General features: G+C 39.8%; 1 protein-coding gene across 6 annotated transcripts in view; it reads left to right on the forward strand.

Moving 5' to 3' along the window:
- LOC130917051 (roundabout homolog 2-like) overlaps positions 1 to 15,524 on the forward strand; it is a 796,933-nt gene that overhangs the window by 733,960 nt on the left and 47,449 nt on the right. For all 6 annotated transcript variants that reach the window (XM_057838104.1, XM_057838107.1, XM_057838108.1 and 3 more), the window contains exons 21-23: positions 8,941 to 9,068; positions 11,059 to 11,331; positions 14,121 to 14,246. In XM_057838104.1, coding sequence (XP_057694087.1) covers positions 8,941 to 9,068; positions 11,059 to 11,331; positions 14,121 to 14,246 — 527 coding nt within the window. The remainder of the gene's footprint in view (positions 1 to 8,940; positions 9,069 to 11,058; positions 11,332 to 14,120; positions 14,247 to 15,524) is intronic.

Below are 15,524 nucleotides of genomic sequence, written 5' to 3' on the forward strand. Positions count from 1 at the left end.
GATTGAAAATTTTACAAATTTTAATAAAATGAAAACATTAAGAGGGGTTTTAATATAAAATTTCTATAACTTGTACTAACATTTGTCTTTTAAGAACTACAATTTTTTTCTATCCATGGATCGCTTTAAGACAATGTTAATAACGTTAATGCCATCTTGTTGATTTATTGTTATAATAAACAAATACCGTACTTATGTACCGTATGTTGAATGTATATATCCGTCTTGTGTCTTATATTTCCATTCCAACAATAATTTACAGAAAAATATGGCATATTTTATAGATGGTTTGAATTGCGATTAATTACGATTAATTAATTTTTAAGCTGTAATTAACTCGATTAAAATTTTTGATCGTTTGACAGCCCTAGTTTTATTCCATAGTTCTACGAGACATGAGAATAACTTCCGATTTTAGCTTTGATCAATATTTCAACGATATTTTACTTCTAAAGACAGCGAGAACGAGGTGTGCTATTGTGTTGACATTGTTGCCATGGCAATTCCAGGCTTTGAACACTGAACGATAGCTCTCAGAATGAATTCTCATTGATCCAGACGCCTGCTCGCATCAGTGCTTTTAATCTGAGTTCCATACAGTTTATTGACGGAGACAATAAACACCTGATTAATGAACTTTCTCTCCGTTAAATATCATCATGCTTGGTATATTTATGGTGAGGTGCTTATCGGCTGAACTGGATACCAATGAGATTTGATCCACCAAGGTTGCCATCAGTTCTCACTCTGGCAGGGGAATAAAAGTTAGTTGTCAACTTTTCATTAGATGTATGACCACCGCCCACCCCCCGCCATCCACACACAGAGTGTGTATAACAAATATCCCCAGTAGAAATCAGTCTTATTCTAATTATCTCGAGCGGGAGTGCTGCAGTGTGACGGATACAAGGACGACGCAGCCATTCAGCTGTCAGGTGCTCGTCTTTCAAACTGGGTATGTTGTGAGGAGGGACGCACATGCGCACGCAGAAGGACAAGTTAGACTAATTATTTAGCGTGGACTTTTGTGCAGAAGGGTTCACAAAACCCTATTGGGCCCATCCGTTAAACCTCGACTTATCAGTAGAGGGAGGTCGATGAGGTCACGGTAGAGTGATAGCAGTAGGTGGTGAGGATGTGTCTAATGCACAGCCATCAATTTGAATGACTTGTCTCCCCCCGCGGCCCTGCTTTGGCATTCAGGAACCCATCACAGCTCGCCAGGGTTGCTGTGGATTCAGACGCCTCCATCTCTGTTCTCATTAGAACCTGTAGCACCTCGTCCTTGGAGCTAGAGGCGTCTGCCCACCTGCTGTAGTCCCTTCCAAGCCAGCTCATCAGCTCCCACTGGAGCCAAGACAAAAAGGGCACACTAGGCAGCCAGACTGCGAAGCAATGGTGCTCTGCAGTCTCTTACACCTGTGCAACACAGTACCACAGAGAAAAAACATCCCTGCTTTAAAGCAACACTAAGTACCATATTTTTCGGACTATAAGTCGCAGTTTTTTTTTCATAGTTTGGCTGGGGGTGCGACTTATACTCTGGAGCGACTTATGTGTGAAATTATTAACACATTGTGATATAATTTTTTTATGTTATTTGGGTGTTTTGGAGTGACACTGATAGTTTGGTAAACTTGTTAGCATGCTCTTTATGCTATAGTTATGCTAATAACTCTTAATACTTATGGCCACGTTCGCGTTCTGTCTTTGGCAATGTGTGTTTAATTGTAGCATTGACTTTTTTATATTGAAATGCATGCTTTTAGTTTGTGGCGTTTTCACGCCCACGTGGGGGCGCACTCGCACTTGTTTACGACGGACAGCTACGCAGCGTCTCTGAGCGAGTGGGCGAGAGAGAGAGAGAGAAACACGGCTGCGAACCTACGTTCATTGTTTATGCTTTTAAAATATCTCTACAGAAGCAACGCCTGTGTGGATCATCTTTTCTGTTGTTGTTGTGTGTTTTCCACCCTCGATCGGACGAGCCAGTTGTGTGGTTGTTTGAACGATGTGCTAATGCTAGCGAACGCATGCTAACCGTTAATGTCATTGCTGTAATAGCACCTAATTATCATTTATTTACGTTGATGCGAACCTGTTTGGTATCGAGGACGAAATTGATTCAGCAAATTATACGGCCGTCCATCGTCATTTGGGAGTTTAGCTCGCTGTATAGCAAGGACCGAGCTGTGGCGTCCTGGTGAGGACAGTATGTTCGCATTTCGCTGTTCATGCACTGTACACTTATTCAGCATGTTGTTCTCTATTGTATTTTTATGAGGGCTGTCAAACGATTAAAATTTTTAATCAATTACAGCTTAAAAATTAATTAATCGTAATTAATCACAATTCAAACCATCTATAAAATATGCCATATTTTTCTGTAAATTATTGTTGGAATGAAAAGATAAGACTCAAGATGGATATATATATACATTCAACATACGGTACATAAGTACTGTATTTGTTTATTATAAAAATAAATCAACAAGATGGCATTAACATTATTACCATTCTGTTAAAGTGATCCATGGATAGAAAGACTTGTAGTTCTTAAAAGATAAATGTTAGTACAAGTTATAGAAATGTTATATCAAAACCCCTTTTAACTTTTTCGTTTTAATAATATTTGTTAAATTTTCAATCAAAAAATAAACTAGTAGCCCACCATTGTTGATGTCAATAATTACACAACGCTCATGGGTGCTTAAACCCATAAAATTAGTCGCACCCAAGCGCCAGCAGAGGGCGACAAAACTCCAAAAAACACAAGTAACAAGTTGGCTTGTTACTTGTGTGTAAAATGACTGTGCTGTCATTTTAATCTGTTTGAGCGGGGCATGTGCGTTAATTGCGTCAAATATTTTAACGTGATTAATATTTAAAAATTAATTACCGCCCGTTAACGCGATCATTTTGACAGCCCTAATTTTTATATTAAATTGCCTTTCAAGACGACATATCTGTTCTTGGTGTTGGATTTCATCAAGTAAATTTCCCCCAAAAATTAGACTTATACTCCAGTGCGACATACTGTATATGTTTTTTTTCTCTTCGTTGGGCATTTCATGGCTGGTGCGACTTCAACTCAGGTGCGACTTGTAGTCCGAAAAATACGGTCATGTTTCAACCTTTATAAAATATTTTTTATAACATTTGTAATAACATGTCGACTGACAACTGGTTAAATGACAGCTCTTTTATACCTTGGGGGGAGGGGGGGTCTGTATCGCTTTCACTGGCACTGATTAACTTTGAGGAGGGTAGCAGGAACCCTGCCACATGAAAAAAAACTATAAACATACGTCACTACCCTCTCTCCCCATTCATTATAGCAACGGATGTCGAAGCAAACGCTTTCGCGTGAATTCTGTAAAGATCGGAGAGCAACAAAAGAGACCCAAAAAAATTCTGAGGAGGGAAAGAGGGAGGCTTCCTGGATATACAGAATAAACCATAGACTTCATAATGATATTGACGGGACACATTGCCCAGACACTGCGCCACGCCTTCAAGTAGAGGGCTGTCCCACACTCTGCTTCAGTCGGTTGAAGTCGGTGGCAGTTATGCTCAAACACATGCAGGGCGCCAACGCCAGATTTAGGTTGAAAAACTACGAAAGCTGTACCGCATACAAACAGGAAGGATTGTCTCAGGAGTGATTTTTTTCGAGGATTCAAGGTAATTATTATATTTTTCGTACCATGTATTCACTTTGAAACGTTGTGTAAAAAATCAACGGGAGAAATTAACCGCTACGGCATTGGCATCATGATTCGCAATATTTATGTAAAATAAATGCTAACTGCCCGGTTCTTTGCTCTTTCAACCAAGAATCGAGACTGGTTTACGTCCATATCTATAAAGAATTCAGGAATTTACACATTAATTCACAAGAAATTTGAACGTAAAAAGCTCTTTGTATTGATAAGGCGACGCCACAGTGGCTTAAAGACTAGCAGCACATTCGACATATTTACGTAAAATAAATGCTAACTGCCTGTTTTTTATTTTTAACCAAGAATCGAGACTGTTTTACGTCCATATCTATAAAGAATTCAGAGATTTAAGCATTTATTCACAAGACATTTCAACCTGAAAAACTCTTTAGGGTGAAAAGGCGGTGCCACAGTGGCTTCAAGACTAGCAGCATACTCGACATATTTACGTAAAATAAATGCTAACTGCCTGTTTTTTATTTGTAACCAAGAATCGTGGCTGTTTTACGTCCATATCTATAAATTTAATTATTTAAGCATTTATTCATAAGAATTTTTAACGTAAGAAGCTCGGCTTTCCACTTGGTCAGCTTTGATGGAGATATGCCCCCTATTAACCTGCCCCGTGCTCCATGTCCCGTCAATATATTATGAAGTCTATGAATAAACATGGGCCAATAAACATCTGGCGTGACACCCCCCCACGCTTAACCGATTTCGTCAACGCTGATTAGTTTTAGCCATACTACAGTCATATGCTGCTAGTATTGTTTAGCCACAACTGGATTCATTACCTTATCACTATTGATCTTTCACACAGCCACTGGGAACAAAAATGTTGTTTGATCCATCTACAGGCGACCGGGAGAATGATTTTTGATTGATTGATTGATTGATTGATTGATTGATTGATTGATTGATTGATGATTGTACGACATTGTTTGGGTGTGCGCCGGTCCACATGGAAAACGCAGCGCTTGAAACGCAGACTTCCTTAAGGCAGAGCACGACAGCTTTTGTCCACCGGAGTCGCTAAAATCCACCAAAACTGAAAAGTTACCAAGTAATGCTTTAAATAAGGGGTGACGGGTGCAAGGTGAGGAAGAATGAAAGCATGTTTTGGCCGTTTCCCTCACGTGGATCTAATACTAGATTGTGTGTGTTCTAGTTTTGAGCCCTTCAGTGATAGATACAAAGTCATGTTCAGTTACAGGTTGAATTCAGATTTTTTGATGTGACCATTTGCCCCTCGAATAGCCTTTGTTTGTGAGTCAAGTGTATGTCAATAGAAGTAGAAGATGAACAGCAGGTTATGGTACAAGGTACAGTCAGATGTGGATTAGGTTTTCTTTCTTTTGTTAGTTCTGGATGAAAAGGAAAAAAAATGGGATATGAATAGAAGGAATATAAAGAACACATTTATGGTGGATGAAGGCTAGAATGAAGTATCAGTGGCTATCAGTGGCTTGGGGTTTGTTTTAGGCTACGGAGGTTCGAAGATTATTGTTTGCAATTAAGTTAAAGTTACATTTTGGTTACTTTAGAGTTATCATGAGTTTAGGTTATAGTAATTTTAGTTTCAGTTTAGGCTAGGTTAGGTTAGGTTAGGTTAGGTTAGGTTAGGTTAGGTTAGGTTAGGTTAGGTTAGGTTAGGTTAGGTTAGGTTAGGTTAGGTTAGGTTAGTACTTCTCAAATAGTACTTCCCCCAGGGGGGCGCAGAGCGATGCCAGGGGTGGCGCATGTGATCTCGGGGAACATGCATTTTTTTTTTTTTTTTTTGTGCCGTAGTAGAATAAAGTGTACTTGCTCATCCACTCAGTGGGTGGCAGTGGCGCTTTCATTTTCAGAGTGCGCACAGTATTTTTGAACTAAGCAAGAGCACACAGAAAAGAGATATGAAGAGCTGTGCGCCATTTTCGAAAGCCATTTTCCGGCTGGACCCACGCAGCGACCCACTGTCTTCTGCATTCTCGCGTGTCCGCCCAAGAAGTGCCATTTTCGGCTTGGGATCATCACGACGACCACCCTCACCTACGGTTCTCCCCCGGCCGCCGAGAATGCGCTTTTTTCCAGCCTTTTGGCTTTGACTTTTAATACAGTGGGAGATGAGGAAAGACCACTGTTTACTGCGTCTAAAAATGATTATAGCGGACAGTCGGAAGCCAAATCAATTGAGACGCCACTTCAAGACATTAGACCCCAATCTAATTGATAAGCCGCTTGATTGTTTTTCAGCGAAAACGTGCTGAATATTACCAACAATCACCCCGCTTTGTCAGTATTATATCAGTAAACCAGTGAGCTCTGTTAGCATGCTCAGTGCAAAATAACCCCACACCACTGCAAAGGAGGTGATACTGTGAGCAGCAAAAATAAAACTGTCCTTCTGTCCAAAGACACTCTTTTTTTTCTTCTATTCAGTTTTGTTTTTTTCTGTCAATTTTTTGGCATATTGTCCTCATGAGTTAATATTTCTAATCAATTTGAATTTATTATTTATTGATTTTATTAAATTTTAATTTTTCAGTATCAAATGGTCAAAAATGTAACTTGAGTGTATTTTTACAGTTTCGATGTGACTTTTTTTTTTTTTAATTCAGGCAAATTGCAGGTTGTCTTTTCTGTTACAAACAAAACAATGTTGATAAAGTTATACTTTACTATAAGTTGATCTATGTTACTTTTTTACTTTAATAGAACAAAAAGTACACAATGTTAGGCCGAGGCGTACTTATAATAGTAATTTTATAGACAAATGATACTATTTACAGTGGCGGCAGAGAGTTTGGGGGGGGGCGCGAAACATTTACGTCTTCCTTGGGGTGGCGTAACAGAAAATAATTGAGAAACACTGGGTTAGGTTAGGTTAGGTTAGGTTAGGTTAGGTTAGGTTAGGTTAGGTTAGGTTAGGTTCGGTTAAGTTCGGTTCAAGGAAAACAATGGATATTATTGATAAGATTGTGAATACCTCAATTATTAGCCATTGTCAGAATTTTGTTTGATAGAAAGGTGAAGTTTTTTTTTGGGGGGGGGGGGGGCACTCAAATTCTTTTTGTGTCGCCCACACTAATGAAGTGCAGACGTGAGCGTACAGTAAATTGGCCTTAATGGCCCCGGTGCTGTCACCCATGACAGGTTACACTCTTAATGGCTGACTTTTATGGTTCACGTCCTCTATAAGGAGGCACAGAACACCTGTTCAATGGAGCCACCCGCCCCCGTTTTACCCAGCTCCTGTTTTTACCAGCATCCCACACAGCGGGTCCTATTCGTCACGGTGGGCGCTTGATGTCACATCAAAAGAAATTTAAGGCTTTCTAGACATTGCTGTGAGAGGTTGATGGAGAAAATGCTGCAAAATATATTAAAAAGTAAACATTTAAGGAAATTGAAAGTGAATGTATTAATTAATGTTCTTGCGTGACAAAGACTTGTTGTGAGAAACAGCAGAGATTAAAAGTGATTTGTGCCTGATGGAATTCTGACTTTGTGAAAGGGAAAAATATATCGCTGTATTTCTTTCGTTTTTCAAGCGCAACACCTGACAACTTGCTTACATATGGTGGATTTCATATTTGTATGTTGACTGCTTTCATTTTTTTGTTCTTGATTCTTTAATTCCCAGCGAGATATACAGTGGGGCAGATAAGTATTTAGTGAACCACTAATTGTGCAAGTTCTCCCATTTGAAAATATTAGAGAGGCCTGTTATTGTCAACATGGGTAAACCTCAACCATGAGAGACAGAATGTGGAGGAAAAAAAAACAGAAAATCATATTGTTTGATTTTTAAAGAATTTATTTGCAAATCATGGTGGAAAATAAGTATTTGGTCATTACCAAAAGTTCATCTCTATACTTTGTTATGTACCCTTTGTTGGCAATAACAGACGCCAAACATTTTCTGTAACTCTTCACAAGCTTTTCACACACTGTTGCTGGTATTTTGGCTCATTCCTCCACGCAGATCTCCTCTAGAGCAGTGATGTTTTGGGGCTGTTGTTGGGCAACACGGACTTTCAACTTCCTCCTCACCCCGTGGCGTCAAAATGATAACAAGAACAGTGAGCAAAAATCCCAGAACCACACGGGGGGACCTAGTGAATGACCTACAGAGAGCTGGGACCACAGTAACAAAGGCTACTATCAGTAACACAATACGCCTCCAGGGACTCAAATCCTGCACTGCCAGATGTGTCCCCATGCTGAAGAACGTACACGTCCAGGCCCGTCTGCGGTTCGCTAGAGAGCATTTGGATGATCCAGAAGAGGACTGGGAGAATGTGTTATGGTCAGATGAAACCAAAAATAGAACTTTTTGGTAGAAACACAGGTTCTCATGTTTGGAGGAGTAAGAATACTGAATTGCATCTGAAGAACACCATACCCACTGAGAAGCATGGGGGTGGAAACATCATGCTTTGGGGCTGTTTTTCTGCAAAGGGACCAGGACGACTGATCTGTGTAAAGGAAAGAATGAATGGGGCCATGTATCGAGAGATTTTGAGTGAAAATCTCCTTCCATCAGCAAGGGCATTGAAGATGAGACGTGGCTATGTCTTTCAGCATGACACTGTTCCCAAACACACAGCCAGGGCAACAAAGGAGTGGCTTCGTAAGAAGCATTTCAAGGTCCTGGAGTGGCCTAGCCAGTCTCCAGATCTCAACCCCATAAAAAAATCTGTGGAGAGAGTTGAAAGTCCGTGTTGCCCAACGACAGCCCCAAAACATCACTGCTCTAGAGGAGATCTGCATGGAGGAATAGGCCAAAATACCAGCAACAGTGTGTGAAAAGCATGTGAAGAGTTACAGAAAACGTTTGACCTCCGTTATTGCCAACAAAGGGTACATAACAAAGTATTGAGATGAACTTTTGGTATTGAGCAAATACTTATTTTCCTCCATGATTTGCAAATATATTCTTTCAAAATCAAACAATGTGATTTTCTGTTTTGTTTTTTTTTTCTCCACATTTTGTCTCTCATGGTTGAGGTTTACCCATGTTGACAATTACGGGCCTCTCTAATATTTTCAAGTGGGAGAACTTGCACAATTAGTGGTTGACTAAATACTTATTTGCACCACTGTATGTACAGTATAATGAATAATTGCAGTAGAGGTTAGGGGTTAGGTATTTGTCTGAGATTAAAATATTGATAATGGATTTTCCGACTTTTCTGTACTAAACTCTGCTTTCTCTTCTTGCATTACTTTTCAGTCGACCAGGCTTACTCAATCCCAGCGACCCAGGTTACCCCTGGTTGGCTGACTCCTGGCCCGCCACCAGCTTGCCTGTCAACAGCAGCTCCGGAGGACCTAATGACCTCACCAACTTTGGCCGAGGAGGTGAGAGGGATTTCTCTTCCGTGCTTTTATCTACAAGATGTCGACATGGATGAATCCTGTGCATATATGCATAGGACACACACAGTGTAAACCCTTCCCTGTCACCGGGGTGACTAATGGAGAACATTTCATCCTGTTGCTGTCACAGCCCCATACCTCCGAGCTGCAGATGGGAGGTAGTGGCAATGGTGTTGATGGTGGTTGTGGGGGAGGGATGTGCTGTGCGAAAGGACGGTGTGGCGCAGCCAGTCGTGAAGGACAGGCTCAGCTTGGCTGGCGCAGATGCAGACGCTTCCGCTGTGGCTCTACATCATCTTCCCTTGGTTGGGCATGCACGCAGGGTGGGAGATGCTTGCCACTTCCCGGGCTCACTCTGACTCAGAGCCACTGATGTGCTTGATGCATACAAATATGGAAGGGAGGGGCTTTTAGACACTAGGATTGGAGATTTTAAAGCATTTCCTTAATGGATCATCAGGAAAGTTCGCCTTCATTGGTCTTTTCTTAATTGGTAGTGCAGTGGTTCACAAACCTGATTCTTGTTATAATAAATGGATTGTCGACCAATCCAGGGTTTGTCGGCCTTTAAAATTGACCTTGTAATTCAGCTAATATACCATACAAGGAAATTAAAGTTAAGCAATGAATTAGATTTCTTCCGACAAAGCATTAGAGGTAGGGTTGTTCCGATCATGTTTTTTTGCTCCCGATCGTTTTAGTTTGAGTATCTGCCGATCCCGATATTTCCCAATCCGATTGCTTATTTTTTTGCTCCCGATTCAATTCCCGATAATTTTTCCCGATCATATACATTTTGGCAATGCATTAAGAAAAAAATTAATAAAACTTGGACGACTTTATACATTCAACATACAGTACATAAGTACTGCATTTGTTTATTATGACAATAAATCCTCAAGATGGCATTTACATTATTAACATTCTTTCTGTGAGAGGGATCCATGGATAGAAAGACTTGTAATTCTTAAAGGATAAATGTGACTTTGTATATTGTGACTAAATATTGCCATCTAGTGTATTTGTTGAGCTTTCAGTAAATGATACTGTAGCCATTTAACTGTTCTGCCCAAATGCATGATGGGAAGTGCAACCATGACTGTGCGTAGTGCTACCAATTGATATAGCTTCTCTGCGTTGGGAAATAACATAGAGTGTTAAGAAAAAATTCAACTACTACCTTGCTGCCCCACTTTGCTTCCCACGATATTTCTAATTGTTGAGAGAGGGATTGATAGGCTTTAGCCAATTAAAAAAGGCTCCAAAGACTGCCAAAATTCACTCTACTCATTTTACGCTGCCTTTTAGCTCTGTATATAGGTAAAACGGCACCATTATAGATTGAACGCGACAATGCGTGAGTAGGTCGTGCAGCGCATGCGTTAATTGCGTTAAATATTTTAACGTGATTAGTTTTTTTAAAAAATTAATTACTGCCATTAACGTGATAAATTTGATAGCCCTACTTTAAGCCAAAACTAAAGACTCTGGATGAGTGTAAGACATTTTGTCTGTAACGTTAAATACAATTAGAAAACGATTTAATTAAAAAATATACAGTATATATATTAAAAAAAGGCATGTCCGATATTTTTTTGCCGATTCCGACACTTTGAAAATGACGTGATCGGAAGCGATCCATCTCAATTGATCGGGACATCTTTATTTAGAGGCATTATCAAGGTTGCTGGGACTAGACGTTTTAGGACTCCACTACCCCACTCAACTTACATAGCAATATCAGGTATCATAAGTCTTGTTTGAAAAGGAACGACAGAAAAATGTTGGCATTATTCCGCCGATAAATTACTTTTATTGGCAAAATTACGTGGAAGGCAATGAAGAAACTAGTTTCGGAAAGTGCGCAACTAAAGACCACAATGTCAGAAAATCCAGTAACATCTGTGTCTTCCTGGTTTTTTGCTCTCTGGAACTTGCGCTCTACATTTCCCCAAATTTTTCCATCTTGCAGATATCACAAGCAACCAAGGTGACAAAACAGGCACCATGCTTTCAGACGGAGCCATCTACAGCAGCATCGATTTCACTACCAAAGGCAACTACAGCAGCCCGGGCCAAGCGTCACAGGCCACCCCTTACGCCACTACTCAAATCCTTCACACGAGCAGCATCCACGAGCTGGCCGTGGATCTTCCTGAGGCTCAATGGAAGGCCTCGCTCCAGGCTAAGCAGGAGATGGCCAACTTGGGCTACTCGCTACCCGACAAGAACACCTGCAACAACAGTAAGTCGGAAGCGGCATGGGATTTTCCGATTATAGTCGTCTCTCAAAAGTGGTTTGAACAAGGCGGTTAAACTCTTTTCCATGCAAAGCCTCTGTAGTCATTTATAACCACACTTTATAGTATAGCCAGGGTGAGGTTTTCTTTTATAAGTCATTTTACATTTCCGCCATGCATGAATAAACAAGCTTTGGCTCCTTCGTGATTTATAATTCACTTATGCTTGACTCGTATTCCAACACATAAACATATTAATTACTTGTAAATGGTGAAATCAGTATTCCTTAGCTGTAATCTAATGCATATGTATGATCTCATTTGCTAAGTGTCTAAAAACAAATTGATTTTACTTTGTAGCCATAAAATCTGCACGGTTATGTGACAAATGTTTCCACTTTTTATCATTATGAATAACATGATTATATACAGTGGTATGAAAAAGTATCTGAACCTTTTGGAATTTCTCATTTCTGCATAAAATCACCATCAAAAGTGATCTGATCTTTGTCAAGATCACACAGATGAAAAAACAGTGTACGCTTTAACTAAAACCACCCAAACATTTATAGGTTTTCATATTTTAATGAAGACAGCATGCAAGCAGTGGCAGAAGGGAGAAAATAAATTTGTGAACCATCACATTTAATATTTTGTGGTTCTCCCCTTTGGCAGCAATGACTTCAACCAGAAGCTTTCTCAGTTGCAGCTGCAGATCAGTCTGGCACATCAATCAGGACTAATCTTGGCCCATTCTTTTCTACAAAACTGTCTGGCATCAATTGATGTCTTTAGGTCATGCCACAGCATCTCAATGGGGTTCTAGTCTGGACTTTGACTTGGCCATTCCAGAACATGTATTTTGTTCTTCTGAAACCATTCTGAAGTTGATTTACTTCTGCATTCTGGATTATTGTCTTTTTGCAGCATCCATCCTCTTTTTAGCTTCAACTGTCTGACAGACAGCCTCAGGTTTTCCTGCAAAAAATCCTGATAAACTTTTGAATTCTTTCTTCCATTAATGATTGGAAGTTGTCCAGGCCCTGAAGCAGCAAAACAACCCCAAATCATGACGCTACCTCCACTATGCTTCATGGTAGGGATGAGGTGTTGATGTTGGTGAGCTGTTCAATTTTTCCTCCACACATGACGTTGTGTGTTACTCCCAAACAATTCAACTTTGGTTTCTTCAGTCCACACAATATTTTGCCTAAACTTCTGTGGAGTGTCTAAGTGACTTTTTGCGACCATTAAACGAGCAACTAAGTTTTTTTATAGACAGCAGTGGCTCTCTCAGTGGAGTCCTCCTATGAACACCATTCTTGGCCAGTTCTTGTTTTACATCTAGTCGATGTGTGCACATAGATATTGGACTGTGCCAGTGATATTCTTTAGCAGACACTCTAGGGTTCTTTTTTACCTCTCTGAGTATTCTGCGCTGAACTCTTGGTATCATCTTTGGTGGACGGCCACTCCTTGGGAGAGAAGCAACAGTGCCAAACTCTCTCCATTTGTAGACAACTTCTCCTACTATTGATGAACATCCAGACTTTTAGAGATGGTTTTGTATCCTTTCCCAGCTTTATAAAATTCAACAATCCTTGATCTCAGGTCTTCAGACAGCTCTTTTGACCAAGCCATGATGCACATCAGACAATGCTTCTCATCAAGACAATTCTTACCAGGTGTGTGTTTTACAGTGGGCAGGGCAGCTTTAAACCACTCATCAGTGATTGGGCACACACTTGTCTTAAATTGTTTGCTAAAAATGTGTTTCAATTGCTCTTTAAGTCTCCTTTGGCAAAGAGTTCACTTACTTATTTGTCCCCCTTCTGTCATTATTTGGATGCTATTATCATTAAAATATTAAAACCTATAAATGTTTGATTGGTTTTAGTTAAAGCAGACACTGCTTTTACATCTGTGTGATTTTGACAAAGATCAGATCATATTTGATGGTGATTTTATGCAGAAATGTGAGCAATTCCAAAAGGTGCAGATACTTTTTCATACCACTGTATCCGTGAAGGAAGACATACGGTGTCTTTTGGAACTTACTTGTATGTCTGTTTCTATACTACGACAACTAATTCAGTACATTTATTGGCCCTACGGACTTCCTTTAGCATCTTACCTTATCAATTGGTTCAATGTATTTGATATACCTTGTGAATTCAAATTCATTTCTTAATCCCTTTAAAAATATTACAAATAATTTGTGGGCGTCAGCAACATAAGCCAACACATCTGTTAGCCCTCTGTTTTATCCTTCCCCTCAGATCTCGACCCATTTTTTACCCATGTGTGTCAGTCCTGCTTTAATAACTTTGCAGACAAGAAAAAAAATGCAGATGGAATTTGTATACGCGTTAGTTTTTCAACGAGGTAATTAATACTTTTGTCAGATCCAAATAAGATGTGTTCTTTCCTGAATGTGAATTTTTGAATGGGCCCACTTTATCCAGCAGCAGTGTGGTTAACTCATTGGCTACCATTGACGGCCATAAACATCCAATCCGTTGAACTGGGAGGGCTGCCAGTGGATGATCTTGTTTCAGTGCCATTGATGGTGACATCAGTAGCAGCATATGAGTTAAAATAACACGAATCAATTCGACCGACAGCAAACACAAAGGTTAAATCCCCACCCTTATTGACCTTGTTATCCTGCTCGCCCAGTGCTCTAACTGCATGCGTTTGCATGTGCTCGTGCTTCCCGTCACCTGACGCCACTGTGATGCTTTGCTTTTCTTTTGTTTTGTTTTTGTTGCCCTCTTCAACTCCCCACTTGTAGCCCTTCTTTTCATTCCCGACTACCGACTGACCGACGGGCTGTCTAATCGAATTCCACACAACCAATCGCAAGATTTCAGCACCACCAGCTCTCACAACAGCTCAGAGCGAAGCGGCAGTCTCTCAGGTTGGTTGGTTCTTTTTTTCGCGCGTCCGGGACAGCCCCCCCGGCCCCCTCGGGGGTTCTCCGCCTTATGATTGACAGCTCTTCTAATTGCTTCATTGATTTGGAATTTGCATGTACAAAGCTGACATCCATGGCGGGTTTGATTAACACCATCTCTCACCAGTGATGCTTTGCGCTGTCTCTCAGCCTCCACTGCTTCCATGCTCTTGTAAGATTACATTTTCTCAAATTAATGTCATGACCCAATTAATTGTTGTCCACCAGGGCTGCCACAAACAATTGTTTTGATAGTTGACCACCATATTTTTCGGACTATAAGTCGCACCAGCCATAAAATGCCCAACGAAGAGGAAAAAAACATATAATTCGCACCGGAATACAAATCGCATTTTTGGGGGAAATTTACTTGATAAAATCCAACACATAGAACAGATATGTCATCTTGAAAGGCAATTTAATATTAAAATTAGGGCTGTCAAACGATTAAAATTTTTAATCGAGTTAATTACAGCTTAAAAATTAATTAAACATAATTAATCACAATTCAAACCATCTATAAAATATGCCATATTTTTCTGTAAATTATTGTTGGAATGAAAAGATAAGACACAAGACGGATATATACATTCAACATACGGTACATAAGTACTGTTTTAGTTTATTATAACAATAAATCAACAAGATGTCATTAACATTATTAACATTCTCTTAAAGCGATCCATGGACAGAAAAACTTGTACTTCTTAAAAGATAAATGTTAGTACAAGTTATAGAAATTTTATTTTAAACCCTTCTTAATGCTTTCGTTTTATTAAAATTTGTAAAATTTTCAATCAAAAAATAAACTAGTAGCTCGCCATTGTTGATGTCATTACACCATGCTCACTCCCCAAACCCATAAAATCATTTGGACCCAAGCGCCAGCAGAGGGCGCCAAACAACAGAAAACAGGTAACAATTAACAAGCGGACATTACACTGCTGTCATTTTAATTTGAGCGGAGCATTTGCGTTAATTGCGTCAAATATTTTAACGTGATTAATTTAAAAAATTAATTACCGCCCGTTAACACAATAATTTTGACAGCCCTAATAAAAATACAACAGAGAACAACATGCTGAATAAGTGTACAGTATGATGTTACATGATGCATGAACAACGAAATGCGAATATACTGTCCTCACCAGGACGCTAAGCCCTAATAAAAATACAATAGAGAACAACATGCTGAATAAGTGTACAGTATGATGTTACATGATGCATGAACAACGAAATGCG

The sequence above is a fragment of the Corythoichthys intestinalis genome, chromosome 6 (assembly GCF_030265065.1).
Source record: "Corythoichthys intestinalis isolate RoL2023-P3 chromosome 6, ASM3026506v1, whole genome shotgun sequence".
Taxonomy (NCBI): Eukaryota; Metazoa; Chordata; class Actinopteri; order Syngnathiformes; family Syngnathidae; genus Corythoichthys; species Corythoichthys intestinalis.